The sequence below is a fragment of the Acanthaster planci genome, linkage group LG21 (assembly GCF_054643075.1).
Source record: "Acanthaster planci isolate LZ-2023a linkage group LG21, COTS_SCS, whole genome shotgun sequence".
In the NCBI taxonomy this organism is placed as follows: domain Eukaryota; kingdom Metazoa; phylum Echinodermata; class Asteroidea; order Valvatida; family Acanthasteridae; genus Acanthaster; species Acanthaster planci.
The window spans coordinates 3,644,019-3,666,257 of record NC_141797.1 but is presented as its reverse complement, the minus strand read 5'-3'; the positions used below and the strand labels follow the sequence as shown (position 1 = coordinate 3,666,257).

Sequence of the window (22,239 nt, the reverse complement as noted above, 5' to 3'; positions counted from 1 at the left end):
GTTGTCATAAACAATCACCTTACATGGAGGTTGGCATCCGCGTGGCACGTACTACGCGAGGTGGTACAGTGCGCGATGAGCCAGTGGCGAGGGACATTAAATCAGCATCTGTTCTCCTTTAGACTTGAAATCAAGTCAGTAATTGGTCAGATGTAATCGATCTTTCTCGCGATACGTACGCGCTAAGGCTCAGCGAGTAGTTTAATAACACGCGGGAACGGTCACACGGTGCAACTTCGCTCCCCAATATGCGTGTCAGACGGTACCCAATTACCGACTTGAACAATCTGCAAGCCCTTTTGTGCACAACATAATGGAGCTTGCTACCAGAATTGGACAGAGCACTCTGATTGGTTAAGAATCCTGATAATATGAATATTTAAGGCAGTTTGATTGGTCAATTGAATGCTTATTAACAACAAACACAGTCTCGTTCTACGAAGAAGGTGTTACATTATACATGTATTCAAAAGATGATTTATCATAAAAGCATCGATTATTTTACCAGAAAAAGATAGTTAATAGGTTGTTCTTGAAAAGTTATGCATACTTTGTCTTTAAAGCGTCGCATTAAAAGGGATATTAATGCAAGATATGAAAGAAACTGGCACTAATCAATTGTAGACATCCCTATAAACAAATGGATGAGTCTGTTATGAAGCGTGAGCTACTATTGGCACTCTACATAGAAATATATGAATCCCGCAGTGCAGTTGTTGCATACATGAACATCTATCCAAAATCAGGTTGATCAAGTCGTTAGGCGGGCACAGGGGTCGTGGGTCGACGTGCGCCTAAACCCGGTGTTGAAACAGCTCACAAGCATGGGCAGAATCGGTGCACTGCTAGATGGATCGCTGGCAACAGTGAACGGGTTCAGCACTAATTGTAAAATGACGCAGCATGGTATAGGCGACAAACTCTACCGACTAACGACTTGATTCCTTTGACTGTCTTGACACATGTTCAGGACAGGCCTAGTCTTGGCCCAAGACGTCAGTGATCGATAGTTGTTTTATTTCTGTTGAAGAGCGCCCTCGCACACCTAGATTTTACTTGCTCTCACTAACGTCTTGGAAATCTTGCAAGAATGGGGGTGTGGCAGTTGTATGCAAATGTCCGATCTTCTTAAATATTTATAGCCTTGGTGTTATAATTATGTACATGTACTTCGAAGTTCGAACAACATGGCGGCTTCACGCGGGGCAAGTACAATGTCGATAGTGATCTGGTTTGTGGGAAGGGATTAGACATATTTTTCACTCCATATTAGACATGAAATTGCCACGTTTCTAAAAGATATCGTTGGGGACTACAGTTTGCGGCATCACATCACATTTGCGATGTTTTTGGCAGAAAAATTGGGAAAACAAAATCGTTGTCTGATATCACACAATGAATACGTTCTCGTTTTTTGCAACTCACAATGAGCATGCTGCCTGAGGCCAAATTACTCACACAAGCGGCAAATAAACCTACACGTTCAGCAAGAAAACGACAACCAACTTGCCGTCCGGGTACTCCGTCCTCGAAGGATAAGGTCTATATGGTCTCTAAGGACGCTTTAGTTAGCTGGGGAGGGCATACTGACTGTACATGATTATGGGTCACCAAGAACAGCATCCTCTGTCATCTCCTAGGCCTAACTTAGTCTGAGTATCACCCGCTCCACTCCGTGGTAACTCCGTATGAACGTCTGTGTTGTCATGTCTGTGTTGACGGGACTGCAGACAGCCATGACGCATGTGACCTTACCATGGTGTATTATTGAGGTCATCAAAATTTATTGTGCATGCAGTTTAGCGAGTGCTGATTGGTTCCTTTGGAAAGCCGAGGGAAAAATAAAGAACAAGTTAAAACGCTGCTGCAAGATCCCAAGACGTTAGTGCGAGCTGGCGCAAAGTCTAATTGTGAGTCGTTAGGGGGCGCACTATGCACGGTGTCCGCTATCAAGCACTAACGTCTTGAAACCAAGACTAGGACAGGCCAAGCGCATCTTCATTCCACTTCATAAATACTTCACGAGTCAGAAAGTCAAAACAAATTAAGAAAAATCTTTTTCAAACACCCCTCCATAGCTAAGTTATGGTATGTGCCTTTGCAAGCCGGTGGCTAACTCGTTTAAGACCGGCCCCATGCACCTATGACGGGCTCAGACTGTCTCAGTCATTTATGACATAAGTTTAATATTGGTAAAAAAAACCAGCCATTAGAGGACTGTACAAGATCCAGAGATTTCCAATCATTGCGGGGGGGGGGCAGCCCGCCAAATTCGTTGGCCATTCAGCTCCACGGGTTTATTAGGTCAATACGAGTGAGCTGATCAGCAGCATGTGTCGCTCATGTTTCACCAGCCACTTTCGCCGCAGCTTCGAGCGATCAAACCCCGTGGGTTTTACCTTACCTTTATAAATCGACCGTAGCGAAGTTTCTACGAGCGAGGCCCTGTATTGTCCGTCAATTGTGGAGGACTTAAAGAGAACGTAACTCATCGCAGAATTTTGAAACCTCGAACAGCTCTGTCAGGCCTACCCGGACGACAGCGTTGGGATTCCACACGAGAGGTGACCGCTAACAGGGGGCAGCCCGCAGAATGCCACGACCACGGCGACGGACATCCACCCCTGCTCGTCTACAGGACGGCGCTCGGCCCAGTAAGAAAGCTCGGCGGGGATCCCGGGCTCCCGCAGTTGTACGGGTAGCTGCGTGCCGGCACACAGCCGCAACGGTTACTCAACGTGGACAGGGAGATGTCAACGACTCCAGTCGCTCGCCACCATCAGTACCTACAGCGGCGCCAACGGAGGTACCAGCAGCACCTTCACTGGGCGTGGTGCAGCACCTTCACTGGGCGCACAGCCAGGAGTCTGTCAGCCAGGGGATGCTACCGCCATGTCCATGGGTCACCAGCCCGTTTGCCCGATGCTGCCAGAACCGGAACTGCAGGGTGGCGGCCTACCTCGAACATCCAGCCAGGCTTCACAAGGGTTGAGTGAGTTTTCCGACGCAAGTTTCATGCACGCCGTAGATAAAGGACATACGCCTAATTTAACCGGGGCCCCGGGATTGAATCTGGCCGGTGCCATTGGTGGGTTCAGTGGCGGTGTGGGGTTTACAAATGTTGCAATGGGGTGTCTCCAAGGCGTTTCGGCTTCCCCTACTCCTATTAGGATCTGCATCCTTGTGGGGGGGGCTAATCTCGCAATCAGTGAAAGAGAAGATATGGAAAAATGAGTGCATCGATATGTCTCTGCTATTTGCAGATAGCGCAGCGTCACTGCTCGCAAAGGCTCATAAGGACCCCGAGGTTGCACTTGTCGTTGAGGGTGACAGGATGTTCCTGCGGCCTAGCTTGTCCCCCACCGGCCGCCAGAACAAGTTAGATTTATGGGACAAGTGGGTCTCTGCATTCCACACTTTTATGGCTATATACCTCATGAAGATTCCCAATAGGGCCATTGAACTGCTTAAGTCCACTGAGATCGTGCGCACAGCCGCAGTACAATTTCCAGGCTATGGGTGGCGATTGTATGACGAACAGTTTCGTCTTCGGCAGGCCACGCAACCCGATCGATCATGGGCTGAGTTGGATGCAGAGTTGTGGTTAACGGTGAGGGCGTCTGCCGTTAGCTCAGCCAGCAACACCGCTCAGATAACTGCCACTCCTCGCGGAAGTAGTCGGGTGTGTTTTGCTTTTAATAGCCCGGCAGTTGTAAATACTTTGGATGTAAGTACTAGCATCAGTGTGCCAAGTGCACACATTGGGCCACGGTTCGCACGTGTGCCGATTCGATGGTAGCCAAACGCGTAACCAGCAATGGGGTCAAAAGGGGCCGAAGAAACGGGGATTCCCCCATCACGAGCGTGACGTGAACCCCGCGGGCGTGACGGGGTTGCACAAAGCGCAGACGCGAGTATCCCAAAGAATGTGCGACCGGCTGCTGCCGGTAAGCCCCATTTTCGTACTCGCAACTCCAATTAATGTACCCGAGTTACCGAACTGGTTAGAGTCGTACGATAACACTGCAGATCGACAGATACTGAGTGAGGATTTTTCAGTGGGATTTTCCTTGGGTTTCAGTGGGCCTCGGGTGAGCAGGGATTCCGAGCCCCTTCGCTCTGCAACATTAAAACCCCTGATTTATAGAGAAAAACTTGCTAAAGAAATTCAATCCAACCGCATTGCTGGCCCTTTCCCAAGGGTGCACCCTGGTAATTAGGCCAGAAATATGTCCGCCGAGCTCATTAATAAAAGTTATAGACTCAAAATATTCTATATTAGAGGGTCCTGAGAGCCATGGAACTGAGGAATTCAAGAAATATGAGACTGGACCTCTGCGCCGGACTCGGGGCTTCCAATTCTGAGCAATTTGGATGCAATCGGGTACGAAAGTGGCACTATTTGAGCCATTTTGCTGAGGGAGGGTTTTTCAAAATGGCTACTTTTCTGGACAGGGACATTTTCTGCATTTTAGGGGTGGTCTGCTTCTGGTGAAAATTTCTCAAAAATTCATTGGTCAACCCCCCCCCCAAAATTGAAAGGAAAATGAAAGAGGACATGTGGAACATCATTTTTCTGTGCAGCCTGAACAACTGTGAGAGTTGTGAGTATTTTTAAAATATTTGTGAAGTATGGGGATTTATCACTGCTGTCTATGGGAATTTATCTGTAGTGGTGCACCCCCAACGCGCCCACGTGAGAAAGTGATGGCAATCAGTGGTCAGATTTGCGCCATGCTTGACAGGTCAAAGTGCACCCTCATGAAACTACAGTCCCTCATCAGTTCCCTCAACTTTGTATGTAGGGCTGTTGTTCCAGGGCGTGCCTTTATCCGGCGCCTTACTGCATTAACACGGGGTGTCAGGCTCCCGCACCATAGAATCCCCTTAACACGGGGAGCGAAACTTGACCTCCTCATGTGGCTAACATTCTTACGAGAGTTTAATGGGGTTACTCCTATTTTGCATCAGGAATGGGAATCCTCTGGTGCTCTTAAATTTTTTACGGACGCTGCGGCTTCGTTGGGTTATGGGGCATATTTTCAGGGGAAGTGGTTTCAAGGGCGACGGCCCCAGGAGTTATCGCCACCCTCGATTGCATTTCTAGCGCTGTATCCTATTGTCGTTGCTGTGATGTGTTGGGGCCCCTTATGATTGGCCAATCATAAGGTTAAGTTTCGGTCGGACAATTTGACTGTGGTTCACATGATTAATAATCAGTCGGCCAAGTGTTCCATGTCAATGCATCTTATCCGTTTATTGGTGTTGAAATGTTTGAAGTACAATCTTACTTTCAAAGCAGTACACATTCCCGGGGTAAGCAATGAACTGGCTGATGCACTATCTCGGTTTCAGATGCGACGCTTCCAAGCATTAGCCCCCCGAGCCGAGCCCGACATGACTCCGTTGCCCGCACTTCCGCTGGTACGGTAGACCATGAAATCAGTCGGCTGTTACACTTGGCCTTCGCACCCAACACCAACAAAGCGTACAGTTCGGGATGGAATGCAGAAGAGATAAACATAATCACCGCGGTGGATGACAAAAACAGGAAAAAAGACTAGAGAGAAGTGTTTGTAAACAAGTACAAACACAGAGCTGGTTCGGGACTGTTACACCCACAAAATAAGTATTGGCAATTGTCATGGAAAAACCGCAAACTATGAGAGAGTAAACATGAACAATTTAGTATTCTGGACGTGACATATACCCCCGACAAAGTGTCATTTATAATCAGTTTCAACAAATGCAATTGGATGTCTACTTCTGAAGATAATCTAATATGACTTGTCACGTGATATTATTCTCACGGTTGAAAGATTGCTTTGTACTTTGTGGAGCTTTTCACAATAGCTTAAAAATAATAATACTTACTTAAAGATAACATATACGATTTCTTCGACTGTTGACGTCATCACGAGTGGATGTGATACCAGTTACAAGAATTGTATTTCTTTAATGTCACGTGACTTGTCACCAGATGAGATCAGAATCAAATCAGATCAATTTGGGTCTAAAACCCTTCCATTTCCAGCCAGACACAAAGTTTCAACCGCATCGGACCTGTACTTTTCGAGGTAGAGTGGTCTGAAGAGATCCCCTTTAAAGACACGTGACTTGTCTCCTGAAGACGTCATCATCACTAAATATGCTCAATATTTGCCTAAAGCACTAGCTCTCCAGAATATAAGCAGGGTTTCAACCCAGCACTAACAACGACAGACTCATTCCGTTAAAAAAAACGTAAAGGCTTTCACCACTTGTAAACAATAAGCCTACTTGTGGTTTCAACCACATATTATATATCCTAGCACTTCTGGAAACCGAATGTTAAGAAAGGCCACGGTTGGTTTGATATGGGTTTTTATTCAAAATTTGATAATAAATCACGTGATGACGTCATCATGACGTAAATATTTTAGAATTATCTTCGTTGTATAGTTAGTGCTTGCTGTAAGTTGACCATGATCAACGATTACTAAGGTACGAAAATAGTGCCTCGAAAATGAGTACAATGTCAAGGGGCTGAAATTAATATTGCAAAATTAATAATAAAGCACATGATGACGTCATCAAGACGTCATAAATTTGGACGTGTCTTTGCATAAGAGTCTTGTTGTTGGCTGTAGTTTTGAAGTTGATCAAAGCTCTCAAAATTACCCAAATGCTGGCTTGAAAACGTGTACACAGTCAAGGGGCTGAAATAAATATTGAAAAAAACAAGAGTAAATCACATGATGACGTCATCATGACGTCATTTATTTAGAATAATATCCGTATCAAGGTCTTCGTTGGCTGTTACTTTGAAAACGATCAAACATCCCAAAGTGTTCAAAATTGTGCCTTGAAAACGTGTACAAAGTCAATGGGCTATAAACTTGTTTGCAGAAACACTGCTCCTTTAAGTTCGTGTCACGTGATTTGCGCTTAACCTGAACAATTTTATGAAATATTACTTCATATTTGGACTCTTAGACATATTTCAAATAAAATAACAGAGCGTAAAGTACCCGATTTCTCTTTCGTTCTGATAGACTACTTGTTCACTTGTGTTAAGTAGAAAAACGTGTACAAAATGTATGGGCATATATAAAATATTCAAAAATGAATATAAAAAAGGGTGGTGATGTCATCATGACGTCATCCCTTTGCAATAAATCTTGCATCGGGGTCTTTGTTGGCTATCACTTTGGGAACGATCAAAGACTGCAAAGTTACCAAAATTGTCGCTGAAAAACGTGTACAAAGTCAATGGGCTAGAAACACGTGTGCAGGAAAACTGCTCCTTTAATTTCATGTCACGTGATTTTTGTCTAAACTGGGAAAAACTTATGAAATATTATTTAATATTTGCACACTTGGGTATATTTGCGATCGAGCGGAAGGGAAAATTTAGTCTGATTTTTTCTTCGTTGTGGTAGTAATTCTGGGTCGAAGTTGAGGACTGCTCACGCATTATGCGGGACAATGTGTGTACAAACCCTATGTTGTGCAACAACGCCATCCATGGTTCAATATGGGACAGTTTCTTGACAATTGAAAGCCCAGGCAGGTGTGACCGTAATTCTGCAATAGCGCCCTCATAGCCTGATATAGGACAGTCCGAAAACTGTGTGCAATCTGTGTACAAAGTCTATGGGGGAAAATTAATTCTTAAAAAATCAATAATAAATAAACTACTGAAGTTATCACTGTGAATTTCTTCTAGGACCGTCCTTGGATAATCACACAGCTATCCACCAAGTTTGAAATTGTTCTGATTTTCCTAGATGCCAAAGTGTAGGGGTAGAAAAACTTGGCTGAAGAAGAAGAAAAAAAAAAAAGGAAAGAAAAAAAAACAGAACGATTACATTACTGGTTTGGCTGAACTGCCGAACCAGCTAAAAAAAAAAAAGAAAAGAAAAAAAAAACAGAACGATTACAATACTGCTTCGGCTGAACTGCCGAACCAGCTAAAAAGGAAAGAAAAAAAAACAGAACGATTACAATACCTGGTTCGGCTGAACTGCCGATCCAGCTAAAAAAAAAAACAGAATGATTAGGCCTACAATACCTGGTTCGGCTGAACTGCCGAACCAGCTAATAATCGATGACTCGCGGTGTCGTGTTGCTGGTAGCGACGTTTCGGCTGCTGGAATGCATTTTGTCGTTTCTTGCAGTCAGGGGTTCACCGCCACAACCAAGACATTATAACCCCCAGATGTATTTGACAATTCATCGCATGGCTTTCGTTGCAGCGTTATTCCCCAGCAACGATATCGATCTATGTGTTGGGAGTAGGTTGCCAATTAAAAGGCGCACCTGACCCCACGGACTCCTTTGTAGTTGCTAAATACTCTAGGGCTCTAGGCGTTGTGGTAATAGCAAAGACAAGAGGGTTCCTATTTCACCTTCACGTATCATCGCGGCTCTGCCGCAAGTTTCCTCATCATTATTTGAAACGAAACTATTTCGGGCGGCCATGTTGTCAGCATTTTTGGTTTCCTGCGGGTGGGGAAGTTCGCGGCCAATTCGTAGGATAAGGTGCAGCAGTCCGTTTTGCTGGTATCGGATGTTACATTGAGGGGTGGCAATACAACTTCCGGTCAGTCAGTACTCCTCAATATGCGCCATACCAAAACGAATCAGCATGGACCCCCACAGCAGGTCCATATTTCTCAATCAGTGACACCTGCACTTTGTCCGGTCACAGCGCTCACTAAATTTCTCCAAGTTCGCCCCCACATACAGGGCCCTTTGTTCTGCCACATCAACGGCCAACCCCTTGCTCGGTTTGTGGTCTAGGGGATGGTCATTATCGACTTAACTCCTTCCGGATGGGCCGCTGCTTCGACGGCTTTTGCCATGGAGTCCCCTTTGAGGACATTCAGCGAATGGGCCGATGGCGTTCAGACGCCCTTAAATGTTACCTGCGTCCCTTGCCACTATCCAATGTGCCTGGGGTTTAGCGATGCCTTTCTCTGTTTTCATTTACTCATATACATGTACCAGATTCGAGATCTCGATGTGCGTGGATTGTTGGCGATTCCCTGATCCGATGGGCTACTTTTGACATGGGCGTTCCCTATTCAAGTAATATGGAAAGGGAAGAGTGGAGCGCGAATTCACGAGTTACCAGACCTGCTAGTGCGGTTGCTTGGGAATCCCGCAGTAATTATTGTTTATCTAGGTACGAATGACTTGGTGCAGCTTATTTTTTTCGCTCTCCGACAGGTGATAGTGATTGCAATCGCCCACGTTTGCGAACAATTTCCAGACGCCGTCATTATTTGGTCCACGACACTGCCGCACCTTTTTTATTATGGTGCACAGTCACAACAGTCCCTGGAGTGGGTTCGCCGCGCAGCTAACGATGGGCTAAATCATAATGCCGACAACGTGGGGTCAGAGTGCTTGACCATCCACAGTTTACTTGGTCGGCGGCAACCCTCTTCAGGAGGGACGGGGTCCATCTGTCATCCGTGTGTTGTGGTATCTTTCGGGAAAACCTGCGCAGCTGCATTTTGTCCATGTTGTAAACTTCCCTGTCGGAGAGGCGTTCATCGATGTTCTGTTCTTTTTCCGTGGGTCGCGGTTCCCGCGAGTGGCAGTTTTTTGATACGGAATAAGAATGGAACACCATTTGTTTGTTAAAAAGTGATAAGCTACCTGGTCTATACATCAATTGATGTGCCACACGGCATGACAATGGGGAGTTGAACATCATAGTTCAATTTATTAATACCAGTGCACGTGTGTATCTTATTAATAGCCTGTGACGTTCCACATGGGCGCATGCTCCAGCGGTGGGAAATTTAGATTGCATGATACTGTAAGTTACTGACTTATTACAGTTCTTAAAACAAGTACTGGGTTACGTAAAAGTTTCTTCCTTTATGTTATGCATGAAAAACTAGCGTTTGTAAATATTATACTCTTGCGTTCTTTAGGTTGGTAGTACCTAATTATCATATTGTGCGTGGTATTAAATAAATCGAGAGTCGTTTTGGACATTCTCGACTCAGTGATCGTGGGTATCATCGACATTCTTGACTAACGCCCTTAAGTTTTGGCGTTTACTTGGAACTTATGCCTTGGGGAGTTCTCGTGGTCATGGGTATCACGTTTGTACAGGGTTCAGCTCTTTGTGCATGGTTTTATGCGAGGTGGCCGCAGGTGCTGCCTTGTGTACCGGTTTGCCCAATATACGTATGTTGGTATTCCGGTGGAGTTTGTGAATAAATCCACATCGAAGCTGTGGCACACACACACACACACACACTCAAAATGGTTTGCCCACTTTCCTTCCTTTTGAGTTTAAGTATAAATCATGTTAAACGAAGACTTTGAGACATTTTATTTCAAGGGATATTTATATTATAAATTCCTCCGAAACATTGAGTTTCAGGCTGCATTGATGTTGCTGTAGGACACCCTGAAGAAAAATATGAAACTACACACCTGGTCAATTCGGATTCGTCGAGTCTTCGGTCAGATCATGTAGACGAACATTACCTTGCCGGCGGCAGAGTTATTGCGGCTTTCTTGATTGTTTTAACTTCTTTGGCTCAAAGTTTCAGTGGTTTAATTAATGGTAGCAATGCTGCTTTAATCTTTTTCAATGGGCTAACGTCTTCATCTCGACAAATGTTCAATATTAAAACATTAATATCATTTTTATTATCATTTCTGGTGAAAAATGTTTCACAACTATGTAAGTCGCCCACACAACGCCTGTACAAGCCAAACGGCAGAAAAAAAAGTCGTCTGAATCCGAACTCCCATGTTTTATGTCACAAATTACTGAAGAACGACCAGATTAAGCCAATGGCTGTTTTTTACTTGTTCAGTTTAGAACATTTTAGAAACACTGTTTATTGGCACCTTCATTTAGAAAAAGTGGATTTTTTCACAAGTGAGAAAAAGGAAAAGTCGTTTGAAGAGAAATACTGAGTTTGCCCAATTGACACAGGCCTAGGCGTCATTACAGAAGTGGGCAAAGGGGAAATTGCCCCCCGAATGTGAATAAAAAGGAAAGAAAAAAGCTAAAGAAACGACAACTTAAAAAACGACATGGTGAAATAAACGAAGGATGAAATCGCTTGAAAAACATCGAAAATGACCCCTTTCCACTGTTAATGGCTTATCAGTTAAAGTTGCTGGCTGGTCCTTTGTGCCCCTTAGAAACCCCCCCCCACAACAGTGCTTTGCCCCTGGAATAAATCCTGACGACGTCCATGTCTGAGATCAACCCGGACACGCTAACATCTTGAAAACACCTGTGGCTCTACAAATGTGTTTGTTGTGTTGTTTGCATAGCTGTCACAAAAATATTCGGAACAGAATCGACCGTAAAGCTTTCGTTATATCCTTTGGAGATCCCCCCCCAGACAACAGTGCTTTGCCCCTGGAAAAATCCCTGACAACGCCGGTGTCTGAGCTCAACCCGGATACGCTGATAGTCTTGAAAATACCTGTGACTCAACAACTTTAATGAGTTTGTTGTGTTGCTTGCATTGCTGTCACACAAATATTCTGAACAGAATCGACCATAAGACTTTCGTTATGATTGACATTTCGATCAACGAGTACAGGGTTCATGGGCCCGCTTTGGGATTGTATAAATTTGGAATAGTATGAAAATTCCACTGAGTTTTAGTGGAAACTTTCGACCCGTTTGTGCATGTCCCAGTGAGTTCACCTGTGGAAGGGTGAGGTCATCATGGTTCATGGTGACGTAGCATGAATCTTTAGATTTTACAGTATTGCATGCGTAAATGTCTTCCAGATTTTTTCGCCTTAGTTTTTGATAGCTTGACTATGACTACGAGAATCCGTCTGAAGAGTGTAACGAAATCGACTGACCTGGCATTATGGGTGCGAAATTATGTTGAACTACACATGCATATTGAAAACAATTACATGACATTTGTATTTCTTTGAAGTTCTGCTTTTAAACAATAAAACGAGGAACTCTTGTCCAATCAGAGATAATCCATATTGGAAATGTACATAACCAAGAGCGCTGTACTTTCCCAAATAGGGCCTAAATCATTGATTCAGCAAGCCTCAGGTCTACGTAAGCAAATACTGCAAAGAGATAAACGAGATGACACCGTGAAACGAACAATAGCCTGGGTGTAGCTGGGTCTGAATTCACATGGCTCTGCTATTATACAGAAATGCATGTACATGTATAGGCCTACGCCCAAAGTCACTTTCTTGTTTCGTAATGCGAGATGTATATGCATGTCCATATGCCATACAAGCAGTAGGGATAAATCTGTACCGTGGTCTAAGGCATGAGTTTCAATCAAAACTGAAAAGTTTACAATGAGCTATGGGAATAAAACGGGCGACAAATTATGAACCAAATGCGCGCAGAGAATTTGAATTATTTCAGTGGCATGGGTAGAATATTCTTCAGTGTATTTCGAGCATCAGTCTCAATTATGTCTTTCTTCTTTTCAATGCACGGAATGCCCCAGTCCATCAAAGATATCGCAGGTGCAAGTCACAGCAATGTTCATGTCAACAGGACACTTGAAATCTCCGTGGCCCTTTCTTGATGGCACGTGAATCGCTCGTATTGATTGCCTTAAATTTGAGGGATTGGGGTTGTTGGACACCACATGACACTGATGTACATTTCATGAATAGATACACCCATTACCTTGCATAAAACAGCATAGTTTGAGTTTTCGTGATTTTCCCTTCTCTTTCAATATATACTAGGCCTATAGAATACATTTTGGTCATTGGGTACTTATTACCTTAAACCCCTCATTCTGTTTCTCACCACAAAAAGTGGGGGAATGATCCAATAGCCAGCCCCTTGTACAAAAAGAAAAACAAATCTCCACCAAGTATATACTATCGAATACCAGGATTTATACCCAAGCATTCAAATACTATAATATGCTATACACCTTACAACGAGGAGAGCAGAAATTCATTTATAGTAAAGAAGAGACATGACATTTAAGCACCTGTACTGTATAAATTTGTTAGCTGTGGGTAATCGAGGCAACATGAATATATTTTAATAAATAATTCAGTATTGCAAATAGCTTAATCTGTTGAATAATATTTCACAGAGCCACCTTTGTTGCGCTTCCGCAGTAACCTGATGGACAAGTGTGTGTGCCATTTGGATAGCGATCAATCCATCATTCAAAATTCCATTGTAACCTTTTTCTAGATTCATGGATCATTTTACGAGGAGATAAGTATAATAAGATAATGGCTTGAGGTTACGCAATTGCTACCATAAATAAAAAGGGCCCCGAGCTCTTATGGACGTAGACCACCACTTGCATGCAAGCGACTCAGAATGTTGCCAGTCCAAACAAAACTAAAAAAAAACAAATCCAAATACAAGTAACCTTAAAACCCTAATACTTTATGGGCCAATCGAACAGAAAAACAGGTGTAGCACAGCTAGGTGGGCTAGTTCACATTATACTTTAGCTTTTGGTTTTCCAAGTTTTGGGGTCCATAAAAATACTGTCCTGTTTTAAGTGTGTTGTCTGCTTTTGGATGCATATATGTATTAATAACCTAGGAATGACGTCATCCATGGGGGTGGATCCCCCACTTATTTACCGCGGGGAAGGCAGGAGTGTCAGACATCACAGATGTTCATGTACATCTGTATCATGAACATCGGCCCCCAGGGTCTTAAAAGTCAGCAACCCCTCTCGCTTTTCAACAGCACTGACCAGACAAGTCATCTCTTCATAAAGTTCCCGGTACATATTTACGCCAGCGACCACATCAAAGTCAGAACTGCCGAGTTGGTGAAGCGTACATAGACTATATTCTTGCCAACGCTCATTCACAAATGCACGTGCACCACAGATGTTATATAAAATATCTGGACTTGAGTGCTTGTACCGACTGAAGCACCGGGCAGCCATCTTACCATGCCGAAAAGTATGGTGTACTATTTACGACACACATTCCAGCCTCTCTCTAGCCTCTTCCAAGACGAAGCAACTACACGACGCGACGGCACGTCGCGCTGCACCGTCGTACGTCGCATTGCATGTCGTGTCGTACGTCGTGTCACCTATCCGGTTTGTAAGTGTGATGTCACCATGCACACTGCACATGCACTGCACATAGTGTTACATGCATTGATCGCCGTTCACATGGAACCATGGAACCGGCAGTTAACGTGTAACTTCAGCGATCGTCCAATGGGAGCCTGCAAATCGTGGCGCGTCTGTCTTGTCGACGAAGTCACTTACATCCCGGGTTACGTCGCCTGAAGCACGACGCGACGCACGAAACGACGCACGACGTGCTGTCGCCCTTTGCTTCAAGGTGTTTATAGAGGGCGCCTGTACTATACATGTAGCATAGCATAGCATAGCATAGCATAGCATAGCATGGCATAGCATAGCATAGCATAGCATGGCATGGCATGGCATGGCATGGCATGGCATGGCATGGCATGGCATGGCATGGTATATAGGTAAAGGTAAATCTATCACAAATGGTAACTTCATCAACGGTCTTAAAAGGAAATTGGAACAAGGATCAGCCGGGTAATTAAAGAGTGACAAATTCTGGGCTTGCATTTACTATGTAAGAGCAGTTTCTACATACGTAGATATTCGATTTGCTCTTTCTTTCTTTCAATAAAATATCACAGAAGCTAATTCATTCAAATATGACAGAAACTAATTCAAATTGATGAATTTATAATATGACATCTGTGTCGTGCGCATATTACCAAGCAGAAATAGTTGAGCCGACTTGCTAAACTAAGGACGTACATCTACGTTTTCTGCATACGAGTGTACGCTGAAAACAACTGCAATCGGTGTGCTTTCACTGAATGTGCTTGGGTTTGAAATTCTATTTCCGCTGAGTCGTGGCCCAATGAACTTGTGACAGTTTATCCATTTCGTGTAAAGAATGTTTGTACACGCCGATCAAAAAAAATTAATCATCCAAACAATCGTAAAACAATTTTGCACAGTCATGATTACGTCTGAACTGAAATTCTGTAGACTGATAAAGGAAATCTCTGGTTTTACGTCAAAGACGTTCAATGTCTTTATATAAAATGCTGTGATGATGCTGCAAATGTTAGATACAACCACAATTAAATATTTGTTGTTACATACAACCTTTTCCTACCTCCATGATACAATATGGAGGAAGGACACAGAAGGAGTTTGAACTGCCCGGGCTGTAACATCTGGCCAATTACCGCTTTCTGGCATGCCTGGTATGTCCATAGCCGGAGCGCAGCGAGCGCTTGCCTCGCACCATCTGTTTCACAACCACGAAATCCCTTTGTACCGAATGATTGTCGCCGCATGTTTTCGCTGGTAATCTGCACCTTAAAACTTTGTATACTGAGGTATAGGAAATTGAATATTCATGCATTTGTTGGTGATTGGTATGATCTCATAACATCAAATTCAATGCTTGCGCAGTTGCTTGCATTACACTAGTTGCTATTTGCAGTTATTTCCCTTAATGAGCTCTTTCTTCTGGAGTTATTTTGGGTATAAATAGCCCGGTTGTTTACAAGATTTTGTGTCTTGTTTGAATCATTTTTATTACGGCATTTGTACAAAAGCGTATTTTATGAAATTTCCCGATCACTACCTGTGATGAAACAGCGCATTTTGTTCCTAATGAACTAAGCTTTCCAGTAGTTGTGAACGTTTTGTTGGCCAGTCTTAGCCAAATTCCTACCAATTCTTTGAACACTGATGTATTGGACGGAGGAGAATAAAATTAGAAACTTTGCATGGACAATTGAAAATTGTATCAAAATTTTAAAAAGTTTATTTACGATGGCAAAAGTAGGTCTAATATCAGGGATTTTTCTCTCTATTTCCTGGTCACAGCGATAGGCCTAATTTGTATTTAATCGCAAGCAAAAAACTACAAGTATGGCTAGGATATTACTGGCCCCACTTGTCCAGCTAAGATGCAGGCAGTAATCGGGCATTTTTGGAATGTTTTCTATTATTCGTCAAACTCGGTCGCGACCATCATTGGACGCTTTGAAGTGCCTGAGTTGCAACTCTTTCTGTGTCCTTCCTCTATGCATACAATTAACAAGCTCATTTGCTTGCTCATTGGCTGTGAATATATGGCAAACCTTAGTTCATGTCGTAAATAACTGACAATTCACGAAATTCGTTCATGGATGTAAATGAAAAATGACTCCTTTGTAAATTCCTCTGGAACATTATGTTGACATGTTACGGATGAGTAAATTTCATCACATTTTGTGTCAAATATGTGTACACACTTTGATTCTTCTAAATTCTTACCTCCTGGCAATTCGAAATGTTGAAATTGTGACTGCAATGCATCCGTTCCTCGAACAATAATTGAAGAACCGTGGAAGTCTCATCGCGCGTGATGTTCCTGTCGGCACCAAAGGAAATCTCCTTCAATCGGCCAAAAATTTCCTCAAAGGGGTCCCCGAAGATCAAATCTGAGTGACCGTGGTCGTGGTGGGTTTCCTCGGTGGTGATCTCGCCGGCTGCGAGCACGTGGAGCCAGCTGGAAATCCCGAACATCAACAAATACATTGTGCACACGGCACGAAAATCCATCATGCGGATCGGCGCCATCTTTAATTTCGACCTGTGGCTGAGTTCTACGCGATAAGTCCAGGGAGTTGTTGCACACGGCACCAAATCCGATAAGATTATGAATAATTAAATCCGGTACTCAGGCGTCACGGTGGTCGCCACCCCGGGAAGCTGTGCTTATCAGTCAAAGTAATGTTTACTTATCTCACTTTTATTGCATTCACACAGTCCTTATATATGACGAGTGACCTACAATAAATAATGGCCACTCCTTGTAGAAGAAAACAGAATCAAAGTGCATGGATAGGATGCGGGTCATTTTGCACGGTGCGCACGGCACTGCTTAGGACAGATCCATTCTATCGACCAGAGGGATGTTACTTTTGGAATTGAATGCCATATCTAGTAAAACAACTCACAGCTAGTACTCAACACTCATGAGCTCTCGATTTAACCTCGTTCTACGTGGACATAAAAACAGTCGTGATGAACAGGAAGGTTTCCTCTTACTGCCCTTTGTAGTGGCATAAACTTGTGTAAGAAATAAGAGATGGAGCATCGGGAAAGCTGGGGGCATAACTTGCCTTCCATGACACTTTGAGAAGAAGGGATTGACAGTCTATGACTATTTATAGAGGTCGATGATCAAGATATTGATGTACATCTGTAATGTATTCAGAACGTCATATTTATGTTTTTTTTTAAATTGTTTTCCCTTTTTTGAGTGATCCTGAATGGATTTTACTGGTTGGAAGTCAGAAAAATCCTTTGTTTGCTCACAATGACCTGGTGGGATGTTTCCATTCCCACCTCGAAAAGTGGCAGATATATACCCCAACCCCGGGATTTGGCCAATAACTCCTTGTTTCCCTCAAACCACTGTATTTTTAATTTCTCAAAAGATGAGATGGAATGGGCAAGTGCAAATAATTTTGCTTCCAAACATCTACAAAATGAATTTCTAGCGCCCTCTAGTGTACTTTTTTAGGACTTATTTCCAGGGTTTGTCCCCCAGCTCAGAACCTATCTATACACCGTTTTCACCCACGTGACTGGATTGCGCTAAATGTAAACAATACCAGCACGCCCGGACAGTTCAACAGTGATTACATATATTCCAACAGGCAGTTTCAACCACATGTAAGGGCACGTGCAAACACTGCATGCTTGACCAGTTTATCTTGAATAGGTAGATTACCATCCTACATAATTACCATCACAACACATCATAGGTCCAGCGCAATCGTACAGTTGAAGCAAGATATGGGACGGAGAGAACCCCCCCCGCCTTTGTGTTGGTCATTGTTTGATCGGAATCTCAGGAATTCTTTACAGATTTCTAGGAAGGTGTGTGAGGTAACAATAGTCTGGAGGGGGTACCCCTCCGTCCCATATCTTGCCTGGTATACGATTGTGACAACCAGGAAAAAGGTCGCAATGCCCTACTCTTGAAACGCTGGTTTTATAGTAATTCATTCATTCTGCGCTCTGACGTGGTCTACTGGCGCTTCACTCCATTGTTATAATATCTCAGAGTTTGTAGATTCGAGTCACTTAACTTGGACTCGAGTCGGACTTGAATCGCTATTTTTGTGACTCATGACTTGACTTTTAACCATCAGTTTTTGACTTGTGACTTGACTTGGACTTGCACGTTATGACCTGTTACCAGAGCAAGTCAGAAACTATTCAATCGAACCATTACAATTACATTATTTTAGTCCTGCACATTAAAGTATTGCTGACGTTTTTCACTGTTTTTTGCGATTCGCCTCATTAATGTTGGAAACAGGGGTTGCCCTTAGAGACGGAGTTAAGTTCAAATCTAAGGGCCTGCGGGTGCATGCCACCAAATCGTTGTATTTCTGTGCGCGAGCTCAATAATATTTTGTGATCCCACGGGTTTTTTTTACAATAAGACAGGCCATAATCAGGAGGGATCATAGAAATATTTTTAAAAGTCCCGAATTTGGGACTGGTAGTTTCCAGTTCGGGGTATTTCTTGGGGGGGGCTACATTCAGAGCTGAGCGCATGGTTTTACTGCTATTTTGGGGGTATCTTCGGGGAAAGGCGAATAAAAAAAATCCACGTGGCTAACCCCCATAAAATTGAAACGAAAAGTGATCTTCTGGCTATAATCTTGAATTTCCAGTGAAAAAAAACGGAGGACAACCCCTTCCCGAGAGTCAACAGGCTATTTTAGTCTGATTTTGCACTGTTTTCTATGGGCGCGTATTTGGTGTTGTGCAACGCAACCCTGTGCATATGCCCCGGACGTAATAAAAAAATTGGACTTGCAATTCCCTTAATCAGGTTATGGAGATCATTGAATCCACTAGCGGCCATTTTACCAAGCCGAATACAAAGATTGCCTGGCAATGCCTGCTTTTGTTCTCCCTGGCGTCAATAGAAGCAAGCCGATCCACGAATTTGTATTTGGCTCTGTAAAATAGCCGCTGGTTGGCTTCTATTTCATACTAGGCGTTGCAAGTCCAGGTTTGTTGTGTATGTACGTCCGTGCCCTTTGCGCGCACATTATTTTTGCCAGGACTTGTGACATACGCCCTCTATTGGCCTTGGGAATGACCAGCCATTTTTAGAAAACGTAAGGCACGACGGCACGATACGACGGTGCGACGACACGACGCGACAGCAAGACATCAAGACGGGACAGCACAACGGCACGACGCGACGTCGTAACCCACATTGTATAAAATCCATACAATGACAGGACACGCGACCCACGACGCTATGCTACGACGGCAAGACGCGACGTCACAACGGCACGATACGACGGCACGACGCGACGGCATCAAGATACAACACGGCACGACTCGACGCCACGACGGCACGATGCGACGCAGGACGGCACAACGCAACGCATAAAGCATACACAGCATAAAAGAAATGAGAAAGGAGGCGACGCCACGACGCGACGGGGCCGTTGTAGCGTCGGGGCGACAGGACGACGTGACGCAATTTCAGCAGTTATAGAACACCATACTTTTAGTGCACACACGGCCCTTACGTCGCTCGTCAACCAGCGCCCGAACAACTTGGAGGAACTGATTTATGCTTCAAAGGGAAATTATTAACTGCGCATGTCCTACTTTTAGGGTCATTTAGGGTCTGATTCATTCATGAAATTTACGTCTTATTTTCACTTTTTGAAAATAAAAATACCTGCCCCAAAATATTTTCATGGTTAGATAAGGTCTTTTTCTAACGTCTTTTGTGAAAATAAAATGAGAAATAGTAGCAGAGTGGTCCAAACTAGTGATGTTTTGTAAAAAGCTGTTTTCGTAAGCGGTAGTTTGTTTACATATTGATGCAATTTTTGAAGGCTCAAAACAAAGAACTCGAAGTTTTCCTGAAATTTTCAAAAGTGATCTGTGGTGGAGAAAGGTCTGAAGGTTTTAGACGGGTGCTGACGGTTTTCCGCTAGATTTTTTTCTCTTGTTGACTCGAGTCGCTGACTCGGACTCGAGTCGGACTCGAGTCGCTATTTTTTACACTCGAGCCTTGGCTTGATTTGGAAAAAATGATTTGAGACTTGACTTGACTTGCTAAAATTTGACTTGGGATTTGACTTAACTTGGAAAAAAATGACTTGGTTACAACACTGCCGACCGGACGCGACCGAACTCAGCACCGATTCCGTTTATCCCGCATAATCTTACGGCCTTACGAGCGTAGGAATTCAGTGACTCAGATTGGGAACGAAAGATGAACACAAAAGTACATTACGTTAACATAAAGTTAGTATTGAAACCGAGGCCTATCTGTCATTATAACATTGCCAGGAAATGAAATTCACGGTATATATCCCCAGTTTTACATGCACTATACATGCATACACCACATGAACAAGTGCACCGGGGTCCGACGTGAATTTCCATGTACATGTACACGCACATCTACGCCGTGGTACGTTACAGGAGTGTAACAGGCCGCAGTGTACCGTGCGTAGTACGTGGCTGGATCGGTTGCATGCGTGTAAAGCGTGATCGTGCTGCGCGGAAATAAATCATGACAGTCGAACAAAAAATCTAGCTACATAGAACTGATTGTGTTGTGCAGTTGAGATCCTGGCCTGTCGTATGCAGTCTCTCACTGTTCTGGGAAAACTTTTAAACTGAGAAATTTAAAGAAAAAAGGCAAAGAGATCGATTGAAAACGGAAATAATTCATCATCTTAGTAACCACTTAAATTTGAGGCTAAATTCAGTAGTACATCGTTTCGTGAATCTGTGGTGTTTTAGCCCGTTTAACCACCCTTCTAGAGCACATACAAAGAGTTTTAATGTAATCGTTTGTTGACAGTGCAAACGAAGTCTTCAAAACGAGAATGCTCAATAGAGGATTGGCAAGTTGTATGGTTCACAAGGGTCCGGTCAAGTAACCGCTGCACAAGATCGAAGTCATTAATTTCCACACGTCGAATGGGAGTGAAAAATACGTGGAAAGGGGCTGATAGCTCGACCTGACACCGCGGGGCTATCACTTCTTTTTTGTGAATGCTGTCTGATCTGTTTGGTTAGCCAACAGCAACTGGCCTTAACGTGTACCGCACTGTCGGCTTATATGATAAAAACATGGCCTTGATCAAATCTTATCACCGAGTATCACCATGGTATCGCTGATCACGTATTTTTTGGCAATATATTTCAAACCATTGGTTATCTTGATCAATTTTGGATGAACCAATAAAGTGTAGTGAGAATATTTATAGCAATGAGTAAGAAACCACCGTATGAGCGAGCTCGCGCGCCTGGCAGAAATTTACCCACAATGTTCTGCGCATCGTTAGCTGTGACCCAGTGTGACGTACCTCTTTCACTAAAATCTGTGCGAGACCATCAGCCTTTCCCAACGATCATATTTTTTTTCTATATTGATGTACATGACACTGATGTAGAGTCTTACATCAGAATGGCATATTTATGGCGTTTAAAGTTGTGTTTCCTTTTGGGTGTAATATTGAATGCATTTTAGTCGTTGGGAAGTCCGAAATATTCTTCACAATCTGTTTCAATTTTTCTAACCACAAAAAATGGGAGTGTGTGTGGGTCGGGGGGGGGGTTTGATTCAATAATAGCCCATCAACCAGAATGGTTGATCCTAGGTCAGCATCAACGTACATTCAGAACACACTGGACCTCGAGCTGGAAGGAGAAAGGGCGCGATTTTCTAAGAACGGAAGCTCCGTTGTTCTCAGGATGTTCGATTCGGTGGTTTACAAACAACCTATGAAAATGCATGCATGTCGCTACAAACAAACCGACCACTTCCGACCAACACGGCTTTTTTCAACGGACGAGGGGGTGCTTCTGCTCAAGGCGGACAGCTAGGCCTAGGCCTACATGATGATGAACAGCCATTTCGGTTCCAAACTCTTAAGTTGTCAGAAAGACATACTTATGAGTACCTCTGACAACCTCAATGAAAGCACAGGACGCACATTTGATTTGAAATGCCGTAACTGAGTGTTAAAGATCAATTCGCAATACTTGAGACGTATGTCTGGCTTTGCCCTAGGCCCTATGTGCACTTTCCTATGTATACTGAATGAATTGTGATCCACTACCATAGGAAGGCATTCATGAAAAAAGCGTGAAGTATTTGTTTTCCCGGTCGAATTCATTATCTTCGCACACGAATTAGCGATAATTTCATTCAAATTAGCAC

General features: G+C 43.6%; 1 protein-coding gene and 1 pseudogene across 1 annotated transcript in view; one reads left to right on the top strand and one right to left on the bottom strand.

Moving 5' to 3' along the window:
- LOC110981609 (metal cation symporter ZIP14-like) overlaps positions 1-16,833 on the bottom strand; it is a 29,110-nt gene extending 12,277 nt beyond the window's left edge. The window contains exon 1 of the mRNA XM_087131292.1: positions 16,284-16,833. Coding sequence (XP_086987418.1) covers positions 16,284-16,589 — 306 coding nt within the window. The 5' untranslated portion in view covers positions 16,590-16,833. The remainder of the gene's footprint in view (positions 1-16,283) is intronic.
- On the top strand, positions 2,594-4,147 carry LOC147795695 (uncharacterized; annotated as a pseudogene).
- Positions 16,834-22,239: the final 5,406 nt, after the last annotated feature.